The sequence below is a fragment of the Salvelinus alpinus genome, chromosome 14 (assembly GCF_045679555.1).
Source record: "Salvelinus alpinus chromosome 14, SLU_Salpinus.1, whole genome shotgun sequence".
Classification (NCBI taxonomy): domain Eukaryota; kingdom Metazoa; phylum Chordata; class Actinopteri; order Salmoniformes; family Salmonidae; genus Salvelinus; species Salvelinus alpinus.
This window is the reverse complement of record NC_092099.1, coordinates 12336750-12354203: the sequence shown is the minus strand read 5'-3', so window position 1 is coordinate 12354203 and position 17454 is coordinate 12336750. Positions and strand designations below refer to the sequence as shown.

At 39.3% G+C, this 17454-nt stretch overlaps 2 protein-coding genes across 2 annotated transcripts in view; one reads left to right on the top strand and one right to left on the bottom strand.

Annotated features, from left to right (window-relative positions):
- LOC139538427 (glycerol-3-phosphate dehydrogenase, mitochondrial-like) overlaps window positions 1-7424 on the bottom strand; it is a 55647-nt gene extending 48223 nt beyond the window's left edge. The window contains exons 1-3 of the mRNA XM_071340433.1: window positions 7308-7424; window positions 1445-1575; window positions 684-855 (exon numbers count right to left, since the gene is read on the bottom strand). Coding sequence (XP_071196534.1) covers window positions 684-855; window positions 1445-1546 — 274 coding nt within the window. The 5' untranslated portion in view covers window positions 1547-1575; window positions 7308-7424. The remainder of the gene's footprint in view (window positions 1-683; window positions 856-1444; window positions 1576-7307) is intronic.
- A 2855-nt stretch (window positions 7425-10279) lies between these two features.
- LOC139538426 (nuclear receptor subfamily 4 group A member 2) lies at window positions 10280-15675 on the top strand. Its single transcript, XM_071340432.1, has 8 exons — window positions 10280-10451; window positions 11041-11145; window positions 11383-12254; window positions 12807-12936; window positions 13102-13265; window positions 13653-13855; window positions 14017-14195; window positions 14309-15675. Exons 3-8 carry the CDS (start codon window positions 11385-11387, stop codon window positions 14563-14565), a joined length of 1803 nt encoding a protein of 600 aa, XP_071196533.1. The 5' UTR covers window positions 10280-10451; window positions 11041-11145; window positions 11383-11384; the 3' UTR covers window positions 14566-15675.
- Window positions 15676-17454: the final 1779 nt, after the last annotated feature.

The window sequence follows — 17454 nt, the reverse complement described above, 5'->3', positions numbered from 1 at the left end:
TGTCAGAGTAAGGCCCAAAAAATTGTCAAAGACTCCAGTCATCCAAGCCATAGACTGTTCTCTCTGCTACCGCACTGTAAGTGGTACCGGAGCGTCAAGTCTAGGTCCAAAAGGCTCCTTAACAGCTTCTACCCTCAAGCCATAAGACTGCTGAACAATTAATCAAATGGCCACACAGACTTATATCTTTTTTTAACTTTAAAAAAACCGTTTTTTTAAATTAAATTTTATTTTGTCAAACATTTTCTTAACTCTATTTTCTTAAACTGCATTGTTGGTTAAGGGCTTGTAAGTAAGCATTTCACGGTAAGGTGTTGTATTCGGCGCATGTGACAAATAACATTTGATTTGAAGTAAGCATACTATTTTGAGAGAGAAAAATGAATTTGAGAGAGAAAAATGTGCGAGACTAATCAAAATAGTTTTGCCTTAATAGTTTGTGATATTCACAATGAAGTGGTCATAGTTTATGTACAGAAATCAGCCAATTTCACTATGTTTCTTAGCAGTTATTTTACAGAGATGAGTCATTCCATGAGCCCAGATTATTATTTGTTGATGATGTTCTAAAACATGATGATAGAAATTATACACATGGAAAAGACATGCAGGGGAAAGGACAGTTAATGCATTAGGAACAACAGATAGACTGCAAGTGACAAAGACTGCAAAAGGCAACTTACTCCGTGTCACGGCGTCTAAGGCACAACCTGAGCCCGTGGCTCCTCCCCCTACAACGAGAACATCAAACTCCTGGGTGTTGCGTAAGGCCGTTAGCTGGGCTTGCCTGGACGGGAGCTCGTCTTGGAAGGCCATGTTCACCTGTTCAACCGCCTCCACGCGCGAGAGTCGAGCCTAGACCATCCACGCAAACAAACCAGTCATCCATTTCATTGTCATATGACTCCAGGGGACAGTGCACATTAATAAATGTGTTTCATTATTATGCACGTCTTCACATTCTTTATGATGGATTTAGGAAAAAAGAAACCAGGCATTTTCTGTGGGGGGAAAAAACTCAGACCCTACCAAGGAATAAAAAACAATAAATCACATGCTAATTTATTACAACCTCCCTACTACCCCACCCCATTTCAAAATATTGTCCATCTAGATTAATGGCAAAATCTGCATGCTACATGCATATATGTTAAGCTAAGATGGTAAAGTACAATAAAAGAGCATTACACCAAACAAAAATGAAGTAAAGTAGTCTATTAGGAGGGAAGGGATTAACCTTCCCAAACCATCTGCTGATAACTGGGCCTAATCGTTTCTACACATAAACGTTTTAAAGATCAAGAAATTGAGATCTACAAGGACAAACATTACCAAGGTCACCAAAAAGTAAGTTGATTTCTGCACATACAGTATTTGACCTGGCTGACATGCAGTCTTCAAGTTTCACTGTAGCATTTCAACAACGTGGACGCTAGAGGATCACCTGTTTTTTCCTGTATTCGGTCAGCTGTGTTAGGCCATAAAAGGCTACCAAGCCTCCACTTGCTACGACAGCAGTTCCTTTGACTGCCTTTCGAATCGCCATGCCTCCTGTAAGACAAACTACAACTGGAACTGAGAAAAACACACATCACTAGTCATGATACTAATCTGCATTTGAAAGCAGTTGGTATTAACATACCCCTTAATTTTTTGCATGTTCAGTTTGCTCAAAGTTCAGGAAGTTGCTCTCAAGGGCGTCAGCGTTGTGTTGGCTAATGTAACCTGACTAACAGTGGTGGTTTGGTGTGTGACTTTTTCCTGAAACCATCAATCTCAACCAGAGCCTAGCCCAGGGATAATCAATTAGATTCAGCCACGGGCCAATTTTTCTTGAGTGAAGGGTCAGTGGGACAGAACATAATTGCAAATATTTGGAGACTGCAAATTGACCGTAAAAGTCCAAACAGATATACAGTTGAAGTCGGAAGTTTACATACACCTATGTTGGAGTCATTAAAACACGTTTTTCAACCACTCCGAAAATTTCTTGTTAACAAACTATAGTTTTGGCAAGTCGGTTAGGACATCTACTTTGTGCATGACACAAGTCATTTTTCCAACGATTGTTTACAGACAGATTATTTCACTTATAATTCACAGTATCACAATTCCAGTGGGTCAGAAGTTTACATACACTAAGTGGGCTGTGCCTTTAAACAGCTTGGAAAATTCCAGAAAATGTCATGGCTTTAGAAGCTTCTGATAGGCAAATTGACATCATTTGAGTCAATTGGAGGTGTACCTGTGGATGTATTTCAAGGCCTACCTTCAAACTCAGTGCCTCTTTGCTTGACATCATGGGAAAATCAAAAGAAATTAGCCAAGACCTCATAAAAAAAATTGTAGACCTCCACAAGTCTGGTTCATCCTTGGAAGCAATTTCCAAACGCCTGAAGGTACCACGTTTATCTGTACAAACAATATAAACACCATGGGACCACGCAGCCGTCATACCGCTCAGGAAGGAGACGCATTCTGTCTCCTAGAAATGAATGTACTTTGGTGCGAAAAGTGTAAATCAATCCCAGAACAACAGCAAAGGACCTTGTGAAGATGCTGGAGGAAACAGGTACAAAAGTATCTATATCCACAGTAAAACGAGTCATATATCAACATAACCTGAAAGGCTGCTCAGCAAGGAAGAAGCCACTGCTGCAAAACCGCCATAAAAAATCCAGACTACGGTTTGCAACTGCACATGGGGACAAGAGAAATGTCCTCTGGTCTAATGAAACAAAAATAGAACTGTTTGTCCATAATGACCCTCGTTATGTCTGGAGGGAAATGGGGAAGCTTGCAAGCCGAAGAACACCATCCCACCTGTGAAGCACGGGGGTGGCAGCATCATGTTGTGAGGGTGCTTTGCTGCAGGAGGGACTGGTCCACTTCACAAAATAGATGGCATCATGAGGATGGAAAATTATGTGGATATATTGAAGCAACATCTCAAGACATCAGTCAGGAAGATAACTCTTGGTCGCAAATGGGTCCTCAATCCTATAGAACATTTGTGGGCAGAACTGAAAAAACTTGTGCGAGCAAGGAGGCCTACAAACCTGACTCAGTTACACCAGCTCTGTCTAGAGGAATGGGCCGAAATTCACCCAACTTATTGTGGGAAGCTTGTGGAAGGTTACCTGAAACATTTGACCTAAGTTAAACAATTTAAAGGCAATGCTACCAAATACTAATTGAGTGTATGTAAACTTCCGACCCACTGGGAATGTGATGAAAGAAATAAAAGCTCAAATCATTCTCTCTACTATTATTCTGACATTTCACATTATTAAAATAAAGTGGTGATCCTAACTGACCTAAAACAGGGAATTTTTACTAGGATTAAATGTCAGGAATTGTGAAAAACTGAGTTTAAATGTATTTGGCTAAGGTGTATGTAAACTTCCGACTTCAACTGTGTTTGAGTGAAACATAATACTTTCAAACCTTGCTTACATTTCTGTATGATCACATACACTGAGTGTACAAAACATTAGGAACATCTGCTCTTTCCGTGACATAGACTGGCCAGGTGAATACAGGTGAAAGCTATGATCCCTTGTTGATGTCACTTGTTAAATCCACTTCAATCAGTGTAGATGAAGGGGAGGAGACAGGTTAAAGAAGGATTTTCAAGCCTTTAGACAATTGGATTATGTCTGTGTACCATTCAGAGGGTAAATGGGCAAGACAAAAGATTTAAGTGCCTTCGTACGGGGTATGGTAGTAGGTGCCAGGCGCACCGGTGTGTCAAGAACTGTGACGCTGTTGGGTTTTTCATGCTCAACAGTTTCCCGTGTGTTTCAAGAATGGTCCACCACCCAAAGGACATCTAGCCAACTTGACACAACTGTGGGAAACAATGGGCCAGCATCCCTGTGGAACACTTTCAACACCTTGTCGAGTGCATTGTTTTGTATACTCAGTGTATATCTAAATTATGAGTGGGAATACTTTGGAACATATTTTTTAAATCACTTGGAGCTGATTTGCTCGTGTTTTTAAGGTCTTTTATGTCCAAAAATAAAAAATATATTATTGTTTTTTGCTCAGGAAACTTGGGTGGCCAAGTATAGTTGGGGAACCCTGGCCTAGCCTATTCAACTGTTGCCAGGATAGCCTCCTCATCAGCACCACAAGTTGGAGCACAGGCACAAGGCAAGAAAATCCTGCCATCCAACTGCTTAAGGAGAAAGCCATGCAGTTTATACAAAACTTGAGCCAATTCCCTCATCCATTCCAGGAGACTTTAGAAGGACTTAAATGGAATCACAGAAAATTATGAAGCAAAGATGGAATAACAGTAAACAGTGGCAAGTGGCTCAGAGTCAGAGACAATGTTGCCTCATGGTTTCCTCTATTTCTGGTTCAAATATGGATAAATTAGAATGAGTTCATTGAATAATAGAAAGGTGATTTAAGACTGAGTAAGACAAAATCGCATCTAATAAAAATCTATTTGAAATACAAGTAGATAAACTGGCCTAAAACATGCTAGACATAAATTCATACAAAGCGTAACAATGAGATTTAGGCTAGGCCTAACTTTGCCTGTTTGGATCCCCTTTTCTTCCACGATGATTAGGCAAGCTAGATTAATCATCAAAACAAGCTTGGTTTCCCTGATTTTCACTCGAGCACAATCCAACAGGCAATTGATTGTGGCATCAAGGCCACCTGCAGCTTCAGAATACATTTTGAGAAAGAAAAAAGGGGGGAAAAAACACCCCAACTAGGAAATATTGGCCCACGACATGAATATGCAGGCACTCAATACCAGCAGTGTCATTACTAATGTTGCTGCCAATTACAGAGCATGTCATGACACTGTGATTCATGAATATTCATCACTGACTGATATAGAGGCAGTACTACGCAAAGGCCTCTATCCCCATTTTACTGTCGCAATGTGAATGGTGAACAGGTACCTCCATCATACCATGGCGGCGCCTTCCAGCTGCAAGACAAGCTGTTCCATAAGGCATTGCTAGTTAACAGTATGTTATATAAAGGTGTATTAAAGTGATTAAGTGCTCCCTGGCTCTAAAGAGTAGGCATTAAAGCATATTAAGTAGACATTTAAGCTTGTAAAATGGGAATGTAGAAATGGAAAAAAAGACATAGGGCAATGGAATGCCTTTAGGGTGAGACTGCTGGGAAAGTTGAGATTCCATCCAGTCAATGTCATGAGGTTGGTCAGTTCTATCAACAAATAAATCAAATAGCCTACTGTGGCAAATTATTATCCCCTGAGGTACTAAACTAGCCTAAATCCATGTATCAGTGTGTAACCAAATCCTTTATCCTAGTTAACAATGAGTGACCTGAAACATTGCATTGTAATAACAAAGGCAGATACTGGGTAATACTGCCAGTGATTGTTATTACATCAATAGGTTACCTGGGTCAATCCACAAAAAGAGTGCCTTTTGCATTCCTGTAGAAATTGTGCACCAATATTGAATTTAAAAGTATGTTATATTAAATGAAGTGCCCTTTAATATAGAATAAAGATTTGCTAAAGTGCCACAATTCAGCATTTTGACATGCCCCTCTGTGCACCCTCTGTGACTTCTAGGAATATTTTAACCCACTTAATGCCAACATTTCTCCATGTTTTCACCATCATTGTAAAGCCCTAGTTATTTTGTTGTTTTGACAAAGTCATTTTTGAAGATAATTATTTGTTTAATGTGATTAGTGATTCATTTTCATATGTCACTTATTTTAAGGTTAACCCTGTTACGTGAACAGAACTCTCGTTTTAAAATGGAGAAACTAATCCTCTTTATATCTTTTTTTCAAAAGAAAGATTGAACAAACAGCTGAGCTCGTTCTACTCTTTTTGGCAATTTTCTGGTGCTTTGTGGTGGAAAATTGAGTGGGTCGAGCTTAACACGTCAACCCTGTTACCCATAGATAGAGCTACAGGCTAGAAATGTTTTAACATTAAACATTTTGGAGGGTGAAGTTTGCATTAAATTGCCCCTCCCTGTTGCACACAACAAGCTTCCATTCCCCCTGTTATGGTCAAACACTTAAAGAGAGACTGAACGCACCGATTCCGCATTTCTCTGTTGCTCATTATGGAAAAAACTGATTTCAGTCTTGGTGGTGTGGTTCGATGTGGCAGTTACTGATGAAACACCATAGGGAAAAGGGCAGTATTACTTCCTCAAAATAGTCCGAATGAATCTAAGATGACTCAAGAAATGTGTAATTAATGTTTACATTTTTAAAGAGGTTGTAGAAGCGCAATTTTACATCTAGCTAAGGTGTTCGTAAAAAAATGAAACTTGTTTTACTGTATGTAAACAAAGTCAGATCCACTGCGCTGATGGGCTGGTGTGTCCCATTATCTGTGTGTTCTGTGGTAGGATTGGATAGAGGCAATCACCGCAGCTGTTTATCCTGTTTTAGTGGGTACTGGGCGAGTGAGCATTGTCGAAATCAAAATCCAACCCTCAAGTAAGTCATGATGAACTCACCTACAAAACTTTGGACGAGACTGACTTTATAAACAAAATTACCCTATTTACAATTTGTGGTCAATTTTGACAATACAAAGAAACACTTTCTATCAGATAAATTGTTTATTGTCTTCAGTTACGCTTTAATAGGCATTTACTAGTCTTTTTTTATTTAACCTCTTGGGATGGGAAAATGTGTTTTTTATTAAGTGGAACTGGCTTTTTAAGACAGAATGTTAAAATTAGGTGAAATCAAACCAAGTTACAATTCTAAAACGCGAATGACCCACCTACTCATGAGTTGCATGAGCAAGTTGCAACTTGTGCACTGTAGCCAAAAACAACCTGACCTGTCTATCATTCTGGGTGGACTGGACATCCATGCATTTCCATACTAGCTAGTAAATGTAGGCCTGCTATTGAGAAGCAATCATTATCATCATTATCAATTTAGCTAGCTTTGGTCCACGAATAGTGGCTGGTTAATTAGGCTACTAACGTTAGCTAGCTAGCCATAATAAACAAATGGTTTATTTAGGTAGCTATTATGTAACACTGACATGGTTGTTATGACAGGGCAGGGCAGTTGCTGTATCTAGGCTACTTGAGTAGTATTTCTACTCTAGCGAATGCAGTCTCCCTAGCTAACGTTAGATCGAGCTAAGTGCCATGACATCTTGACCGACATAAGTCGTCACCTCGTAGCCTAAATGTTACTTAGCTGAGCTGGCTACGGTAGCCAGAGTTAGCAAGAGAAAACCACAGGCTCAGAATGCATGCAAAATAAGATGGCTCAGAATCTCTGGGTGCATTCTGACATGCATGCCGGGGACTTACAGTTCTTCCGATGTTTCTGGCAGCTATCAACCTGCACAGACCCCAGGATCAATGACTGCAGAGCGTGAAAAGAACAACTTGACAGTCAGGTAGGCGTCTGGTTGCTAGCAACAACCTCTTGGCAGTCAAACCAGGAAGTAGATTAATATGATGAACAGCACAGTAAACCAATCAAAATAGAGATAAGAGAGTCTTGTCCAATCATGATCAAGCAAATTTTATCTTGGAGCTAAACTGCGCAACCCTTGCCTGTGATCTATTTGTGGCAGAGGCCGGTTTAGCAGATGCTGACCTTGTCAGGGCTAGTATGCCCTGTCCATAACAATGATGCATATAAACCCTGGATAGAATATGCTATGTTTTGGCCATGGAGCTGATTTGAAGCCTCTGGTCGGCCATATTGGCACTCCTCAGAAAAGCAGTCCTCATAGGAATGAATGGAATTCTACATTATTTCATTTGAATGTTTCAAGGACAAAATTACATATATTTAAGTGTGTTTGTTGTTGTAGTGTGTTAAGTAACATTAGTACTTATAATTATATTTTAAGCAAAAATGTTTGTATATATTTTTTCATTATTTATTTTCATGTTTAATTTAAAAGTTTGCATTAAAGTGTCTGTAATAGAATAAACGTGGCAAAAACAAATGTACACATTAGTAAATACATTTATATAATTTCTAAATATTTTTTACAAAGGTGGGGGAATGCCAAGATGGTGGCACAGTGGCTTCAAAACAGCGCCCCCTGTAAGTCATCTAGTGTATCTATAAATTATTGGTCCATAAGCATTCATGATGGTTCTTGGACAGCACTTATTTCAGCACCTTGGACAGATCACTTTTTTTTTTACTGTCTATGACAACACATCTTTTACAGCACCATGGACAGCAAAAATGTTTTTGTAATCCGTCCATGCACAGAACACATGCACGCACACGCCCACACATGTACGCACGCACATGTCATTTTGAATTCCATCTACCACATATAAAACTATTTTTGGGGAAATATCTTTGCTCTGATTTGATTATACATGATTAGCTCCCCACGTCCAAATGATTGTCAATTTATTGTGCATATAAATTAGGTACTTCGTTATTCTACAGTAAAATGGGCAATTAAACTGCTAATTGTATTTCCATTCTAAACTTTAATTGGTAAATGGATAACAGTAGATTAAGAAATAGCAGTAGGCTAATAATGTACAGTAGTAATTCAGACTTTCAGGATAAAGTTGTTGGACTTTATTACTCATCCTTGTTAGGCAAATAAAACGTGCTTGTTGTTATATGCTAATTAACTAAGTTGCCTTTGGTAAAAGAGTCAAATTAGTCCTTGATGTAAAAAATGACAATGGGTAGATTGAATAAGAGGTAGACACCATCCAGTTTTGCCAAGCACTTCATGCAAATGCAACACTGTTTCAAAACCATTGATCTGATGAACCTAGTCTCATTCAGGACCCAGGCCTAGGCTAACAACTTCTCAAATTCCACTGAGCAAGTATAGCGAAGTCTGCATTTACAAAACATTAGATTTTCCATGTCAGTATGGGGGATTATTATATGATCCTGAAGTGTTATGCTGTAGCCTTAGTTCATTCAAATCAGAGATAAATATGGATTGGATGATCTATGGATGATGAACAATAGTGTCCTCTAGAGGTGAGTGCAACCATGAAGTGTTGTTAGGGTTCTCTCCCCAACGTCCACTAGTTATTACTATGTTATGACTACATGGGACAGAGCTCACTGATCATGGACTATGTGTGTTCAAAATTCCATGGAAATATGGACTTAAATTAGCAAATAGGCAAGTATTAGACAACTGAATTGTTGGCTTAGGCCAAATAATTTTTCTTCCATTGCATTTGTCCCAGAATATTCAAACCCAATCATTAGCCTCTGTGGCAGATCCATGCTATTAAAAGAAACAGTCTTGGGAAAAAAGTGAGTAGGTCTATAATGGATACACGTGCAGTTGTAAACTAAAGACCAGTAATATTGTTACAGTACAATAACAATACGGGCAGGACTATTTCTGGAGGTCTGTTGACTGCGTCAAAGCCCGCGTTGTCTGCGTCACTCTCCATTCTGTGCTCTCACTATCGCGTTTCCCTTCCTCGATCAAATTGGCTCAGCCAGAAGAACTGACTCTACACGCTAAATAATGAGCCCTGCCCACCCCATAGTCTGCTCAAGAGCAGCAGAGAACATGACTGACGGCATGTGAAACAACTAGGCCACACGCCCACGCGATTATGAGGTCTAAATTTGGAGTCCAATTGAAATCTACTAGTTGATTTTAAAGATAGACAGGGATAATATTGACCCACCGTCCATTATTTAACAAAACAAAGTGGTGAACCGCTCTGGAGGCCACTACAGGCTGATTATGACATGCATAGATAAACAAATCACAGCCAATGAAACATTATTGAATTTTGAGCAAATATTCCACTTGTCAAAAACTGCCTATATTATAGACTACTGTGCTTTAGACTGACACATACTCACACATTGCAACAGAGCTTTACCCGTCAAATTCGTGTAAACCTATGTGGCCTGCTGTGCGTCTTTCCTAGGCTATTTGAACACATTGCTCCTGCTGCTGCTTCGAAACACGTAAGATGAGACACCTGGTTGAGGCTAAGGATGAGAATGACGCTCAGTCTAAACACAATTACACAGTTAAGCTTTACTTGAATATAAATATTCAAATGTTTGTTAAATAACAAGGTTTCCCCGTAGAAATAAGGTTTTCCAATACTTTTTATGGTTATAATCCATAAAGAGAGTAGTCTCAGGTACACATGTACACAGGCTGTGCAACGGACTCAGCATGTTGGCTCAACCATGTTTCAAAAGGGATTGGTGCATGTCACTGGCGACGCAGATGACGTTGAGATTTGAAACACGTGGGTTGTGGTGCGGAGAGCTCACATAAACAAAGGCACATTGGCAGACCGGGTAGTCGAAGGTTGTATCGCGCGCAGTGCTCTGAGGAAGTCATACAGATTGCTTGGTTGGTATTGTAGGCTGTACTCTCGCTCACGCTTTGGAGCTTTTTACAGAATTGAAGAGCACTATCTACATGTTTTATGCATGGATTGACAACCACGATTCTGACGTGAAAGAAGGTAGGTTGATTTATTTTAATAAGTGATATATTTATTTTAATAAGCGTTATGTGTTGTGACATCTTACTTATTTTTTTAAGTTGATTGGGAGTCATCAAACCAGTTTTACTCTAACAGTTTATTTCTCACGTATTGTGTCATGTCGAGAATTGTTTCTTTGCACATTGGGAGTGGTACTGACGGGTTGAGAATTGTTACATTTTACAATGCATGTGCAACATTACTTTGTAAAGGAGACGTGGAGAAAGTCATTGACTTCAGTGCCGTGGAGGGTGGATGTTCAGCGACATTTAAACTTCTAATTTCTTCATTCAAAATGCCATGCGTGTGTATAGACTATAACAGGCAACTACGAAGCAGTGTGTGATTTTAAAGCTCATCCATATGGTTTTATAATTGACCTTTTGTCATTTAGGCTATACTGTAGGGAAGGCTACGAGGCAAACATAAGTAAAAGCATAGTGAAAATGTCGGAAAATTGTGCTTATTAATTGCCTAGCTTGTTTCTCATGAATTGTTGGAGCATTGACTTATCTGATGGCATTGCGTTTTCTAGATGAATATAAGTGAAATGTATCTATTTCATTAGGGTACGATTCCAGAAAAGAAACACTTTCTTGACTCCTGACCCCATACTCCTCCAGACAACATTATCAATTTCAAGTGTCACCGAAAAACAGTCTCAAGACTAAAGGTAGGAAAGCTTATTCTACAGTCTATAATAAAATAAAAAAAGATGATGAATAAATCTCATGTAGTTCACTATTCCCGATTGTCAGTTTAAAACATGCGACTAAATAAGTTATCTGAACACCAGATCCGGATCAGAATTGTTTATAATAATTGTTATTTTGTAGATGATATGGAATGTCTATACTTTGTAGCTTGCAAATGGGTTTGAACATGAACATGTTGCCACTTTCGTTTTCAGCCATGCCCTGCGTTCAGGCTCAGTATGGGTCATCACCGCAAGGAGCCAGTCCCGCTTCTCAGAGCTACAGCTACCACACCGCTGGAGAATACAGCTGCGACTTCTTAACACCTGAGTTTGTTAAGTTTAGTATGGACCTGACCAACACTGAGATCACAGCTACTACTTCTCTCCCTAGTTTCAGCACGTTCATGGACAACTATAGCACCAGTTACGACGTTAAACCGCCCTGTCTATATCAAATGCCCCATTCTGGAGAGCAGTCCTCCATCAAAGTCGAGGACGTCCAGATGCACAGCTATCATCAGCAGAGCCATTTGCCAGCTCAGTCGGAAGAGATGATGGCCCACTCCGGCTCTATGTACTTCAAACCCACCTCACCTCATGCCCCAACCACACCAAACTTCCAGGTTCAGCCCAATCACATGTGGGAGGACCCTGGGTCCCTCCACAGTTTCCACCAGAACTATGTGGCAGCGACCTCTCATATGATAGAACAGCGCAAAAACCCGGTGTCAAGGCTGTCACTATTCTCCTTCAAACAGTCCCCTCCTGGTACCCCTGTGTCGAGTTGCCAGATGCGATTCGATGGCCCACTGCATGTCTCCATGAACCACGACAACCCAGGAGCACACCGAGGCTTAGACAGCCAGAGCTTCGCGGTACCTAGTGCTCTAAGGAAACAGGCCGGCTTAGCCTTTCCTCACTCCCTTCAGCTCGGCCATGGACACCAGTTGATGGACAGCCAAGTTCATTCGCCCCCGTCCCGCGGATCACCATCAAACGAGGGTCTGTGCGCAGTGTGTGGGGACAACGCCGCTTGCCAGCATTATGGAGTGAGAACCTGCGAGGGTTGCAAAGGATTTTTTAAGGTGGGCGTTCGCTGATTGTGAATTACGTAGCTTAATTCAATTATTACAATTATTCATTGCATTATTCGTCCTGTTCATTTTAGTATTGTTATTTTCATATCCCCCTTATTATTAGTGGTGGGACTAGGCCTAGTAAACAATTATGACAACTGTAATAACTTGTGGATATCACTTTCATCACGTCATTAAAAACTGTCAGTGTTGTGAGGTCTTTTTGTGAAATTACGGTCTTGTCTGGACAAGGATGTGCAATATTCCTCATGGTAAAATTGAATGGTCACTTTATTTCCAACCCCCGATTAAATAGCCTAATCTTACATCTTTAATTAGAGGTCGTCTCAGAGGGCCGTAAAAATATGAATGCCCACGGATTTTTGTTTTAATGTCTACCTCTCCGGTTCCTCGTATATATAACAGCCCAAAACAGGAAGGATGGATGTTCTATTACAATATCAATTATCCTCCGTAGCGCAGCTGAATGTGTGCCAACTGTGTATTCATTTGACAGGTGCTGATGTCCATGCTAAAACCCTGTTGTATTTTTCTTTGCAGCGCACTGTTCAGAAAAATGCTAAATATGTGTGTTTAGCGAACAAAAATTGTCCTGTCGATAAACGCCGAAGAAACCGTTGCCAATACTGCCGTTTCCAGAAGTGCATGGTTGTCGGAATGGTCAAAGAGGGTAAGAACATATTGTGGTCACTTTGATTGTTTTTGTCCGTGCATGGCCATAAAACACCTGCGGTCCTGCGCGTAAAGTTTGCGCGTAAAGCAAGTTGAACCTTTTACGCACAACAATCAAGTTAAATACAAGTCTATATTTTCTCTTGTCTTCCTCTCATCACAGTTGTCCGGACTGCTAATCTAAAAGGTCGAAGAGGCCGTCTTCCCTCCAAACCTAAAAGTCCCCAAGACCCCTCACCACCCTCGCCACCTGTCAGTCTCATAAGTGCCCTTGTTAGGGCTCATGTCGATTCCAACCCGTCCATGTCTGGCTTGGACTACTCAAGAGTGAGTATACCATTTAATTCCCTTTAACAAATTGTGTATGAACATAAACACTGTGCTGCTGATTTATAATATAATTAGAGTAAAAATACAACGTTTGTACAAAGCAGTGCATGTCTGGATGTATTTGATCGTGTTTGGAAGTGCATTTGCCACACAATTTATAGACTTCACATGTTTTGTGCAAGACAGGTCTGCATTCTAAACTTTGTCAGTCTTTTAAGGTGGCATATTTTACTTAAGTAAATTACTTTGAAACGGAGAACTCAATAAAAAGAAGACATTAATGTAATAGTAAAAAAGCACTCCCCTCCTAGAAATAGGCTTTGCAATTTCACGGGTAATATATTTTAAAGGACCTCATTAAGCCCTGTTGAAATTAAATTCCAGTTTCAGGCTAACCCTGACTACCAAATGAGTGGAGACGACACCCAGCACATCCAGCAGTTCTATGATCTCCTGACGGGTTCCATGGAGATTATCCGCGGTTGGGCGGAGAAGATCCCTGGGTTTTCTGATCTTCCGAAGCAGGATCAAGATCTCCTTTTCGAATCAGCCTTCCTGGAACTTTTTGTTCTGCGGCTGGCATACAGGTAAGCCTCTTCTTAATTATGAAATAACCTCGACTATAATAAAGATCAGCCCCCTTCAAGCTCCGCTGCTTTGGCTTTTATTAGCTATCCAATAATTAGCAGCATCTTAAATCCCTATTTATTGCTCAAGGTAATTAATGACACTTTGTTATTAATTGCAGGTCCAACCCAGTGGAAGGCAAACTCATTTTTTGCAATGGGGTGGTCTTACACAGGCTGCAGTGTGTCCGAGGATTTGGGGAATGGATAGACTCGATTGTGGAGTTTTCCTCTAACCTGCAGAGCATGAACATCGACATATCAGCATTCTCCTGCATCGCCGCTCTTGCCATGGTAACAGGTGCGCAAATAGGATATACTTCAATTGAATCACTCTTCCAAATGTTACACTGTTTAAATGCATTTCTTATATTCACGTTTTGGTAATTATGTTTTATTATTTTCACATTACAGAGAGGCATGGGCTTAAGGAACCCAAGAGGGTTGAAGAACTTCAAAACAAGATAGTGAACTGCCTTAAAGACCAAGTGACATTCAATGGCGGAGGTTTGAATCGTCCGAACTACTTGTCAAAACTTTTGGGAAAGCTCCCTGAACTTCGCACCCTATGTACACAAGGTCTGCAACGTATCTTCTACTTAAAACTCGAAGACTTGGTTCCTCCGCCAGCAATAATTGACAAACTTTTCCTCGACACTCTACCTTTTTAAATTGACTTTAAAACGGACTTTTGACGAGACCTCAAAGAACTTCCACAGACTCTGTTTGAGTCAGCCTAACAGATTTGAAAGATTTTATTTCTGATTATTTGCAAGCTCCATAGTACAATCAAGGATCCACGAAATTGATATAAAGAAGAGTGAGAAAATTGGGTTCAGACAACCAACTGATCTTCGATTTTTTTTTAATGTAATTGCCAGAAATGTTGTGAGTAGCCAATGATCGACCCCACACCGGGGAAAGTCTCCAAGGCTTCTCTTGACTTAATGTGGATAATTCTCGACCAAGTGAAACCCTTTCTTGCAATTCTTATTCCTTATTGTTGACTAACCATCTGTTCCATTGATAACGCATACTGAGATGTAATATATTCCATTTATATATACACATATATGATAGATTATGTGATGCGTCCAAAGCGTCAATTTATAACACTTGTAAAAAGTTTGTTAATGACAAAATTTCATTTGACTTTTATGACTTGTGCCTATATGTGTTTCTGTCAGGATCCCAGAGGTGCGAAAGTATTTCGAAAAGACAACGCATGTTGTAGGTTTTTATAGGCACTGGCTGTCGAGGAGACATGTCTATATTATACATTATATACTGGACACTATGTAGTCTGCTAGATTTGATAAAGATTCGTAGTACTGGCACACCTTTTATGTATGACGCATATGTGAAAAAGTATCTCCATCTGTATAGATAAAGAGGGATCCATGGTGTTTGTAAAACTGTCAGACATTCCTTGTTTGTATGTGTTGTAAGTATTGTTGCTGTTGAATATAAACGTTTATATATTTATTATTTTATTGCCAAAAGCTACGTTAAGCATGGAGCATTTTTTTAAATTATTTCAAACCTTTCATAATTCATGCTGAGCACGTTGTCTATGTTTTATGTCTTATAGACGTTTAGATTGTTATAATTTTACACATTTGAAAATGAAAAATTCGTCCTATATAAAATATAATTAAGTGTGCGGTACATCCTTTGCCTTCATGGTGTATTTGAGTAGGCTATTGCAATGCATTCGGTGCCGAATTCCAAACGTTTAGAGAGAAAGAGATATTTAATGTTTACAAATAAAACTTTTAAATAATTTCTCTTCCGAAACAATTTCTCTTAACTGATTTTCTTTACAAATACAGGTGCATCTAAATGAAATGATTTAATTCAAAATTAATTGAGTGAAATATTGCTGGCTTTCCTGTAGGCATAAATATAGATTTTCCGTTTTGATTAAATTCTTTCTCGGTAGCCCTATGCTGTATGGAATATTTTCAGTTTGTTCAAGCTCAGTAGAAATGAGGTGTTACTAATTAGGCTGTGATTCCAGTGAATGTTTAATTACAGTGAAATAACTTACAATTTACATGAATGCAAAAACAAAAATCGTTGATCCAAAATAGATAACCCTCAGAAATGGGCATGCTTGCTTGAAAGGTAGGCTATATGGTTTACACTCTTAGAAAAAAAGGTTCTGGATAGAACCAAAAAGGTTTCTATGCTTGCTTCATATATGGCACCCCTTAATGTTATATAAATAACCGAATTGGTTTCCTAAAGAACCCAATATGGAACCCAAGGAGTATATATGGTACCGATTTTGGTTCAGTGTAGAATAACCCCCGGGGTTCTGATCAAATAACCCTACAAACGGGTTTATATAGAACCTTTAGGGGTGCCATATATGAAGCAAAGGGTTGTACCCTTTTTGGTTCTATACTGAACCTTTTTTTCGAAGAGCGTAGGCTAGGGTTTCATTGAGGTAGGAGACTTTCTTTGGATTTGTTTTGCAAGAAAATTGGGAACTCACACTAGCAGTTTCCTAAAAGAAGGCTGGACAGTCTTGGACTCAAAATAATTGGAACAAAACGTTTACATTGTTTATTAATTTCTCATATGGCGACTGGCCTGCTATTCCAAAAGACCAACAAGTGGGGACATTGAAATGTCAAGAGAAGTAAAAGTGGCATGCTGATATAGCGTCCATATAGGGTCATCATACTTTCAAATATGAAATGAATAGAATAAGTGACAGCCGAGAACATAATACGAGATTTCCCAGTCTTTATTTATGCAATCACTTCTTACAATTTGGAACTCGGAAAAGATTATCCAGAAGGACGGGTAGACTAGGCTGCTATGAAGTAAAACAGTTACAAAACAGTTGGATGGACGTCACATTTTGGATAATTTCTGACAGTTTGGGATTTTTGACAAACAGTTCTGTAAAAAAACAACTACAAAACAGTAGTCCTAAATCGGATTTATCGTGTACAAAATAATGGACAATGTAATTTAAAAAATAAGGCGCTTTTTTGGAACGAAGTTAACAGACAAGCAGTGTCAATACTTTGGATTTATAGCGTATAGATTTAGGAAAATAACTAAATAAAGAATCCTTATTTCAATTGCACCAGTCTCAATCATTTTCATATAAATGATGACTATATAATAACTGAAAATATACATTTAAATTTAAGCTTTAGTAGATTATTGCTTGGCCTACGCGATGTCAGAGGTGCGTAACCTTCAGCATTGAAATAGGTCTGTCATTTGTGAACTCAAACTACTAAACGTTTTGTGAAGTTGTTCTGGTTATCAGTTGTTCCAGACGTGTGCAAACAAACTTCAGAGCAGTACGCCGGTACAGACTTGGACTCAAAATAATATGTCAAACAAGAAATTGCTCAAATTGAAAAGCGATAGCATCACGTTAATTCATTAGGGTATTGGGTCGTTGCAAGAACATATTTCCTTTTGCGTCACTTTGATATTTTAAGTAGTAATTGTGCACCAAAAATGAATTGCCATTTACTATAGACCACATGGAGGATTCAATCAATCAGATTTTTTTATATGACTAAAGACTC

What these genes read in the sequence shown, in the direction of transcription:
- LOC139538426 (XM_071340432.1), top strand. Translation starts at nt 11,385, where the DNA reads ATGCCCTGCGTTCAGGCTCAGTATGGGTCATCACCGCAAGGAGCCAGT. An exon ending in TGTCGGAATGGTCAAAGAGG is followed by an intron (nt 12,937 to 13,101) that starts GTAAGAACATAT and finishes CTCTCATCACAG; the next exon opens with TTGTCCGGACTGCTAATCTA. An exon ending in CGCTCTTGCCATGGTAACAG is followed by an intron (nt 14,196 to 14,308) that starts GTGCGCAAATAG and finishes TTCACATTACAG; the next exon opens with AGAGGCATGGGCTTAAGGAA.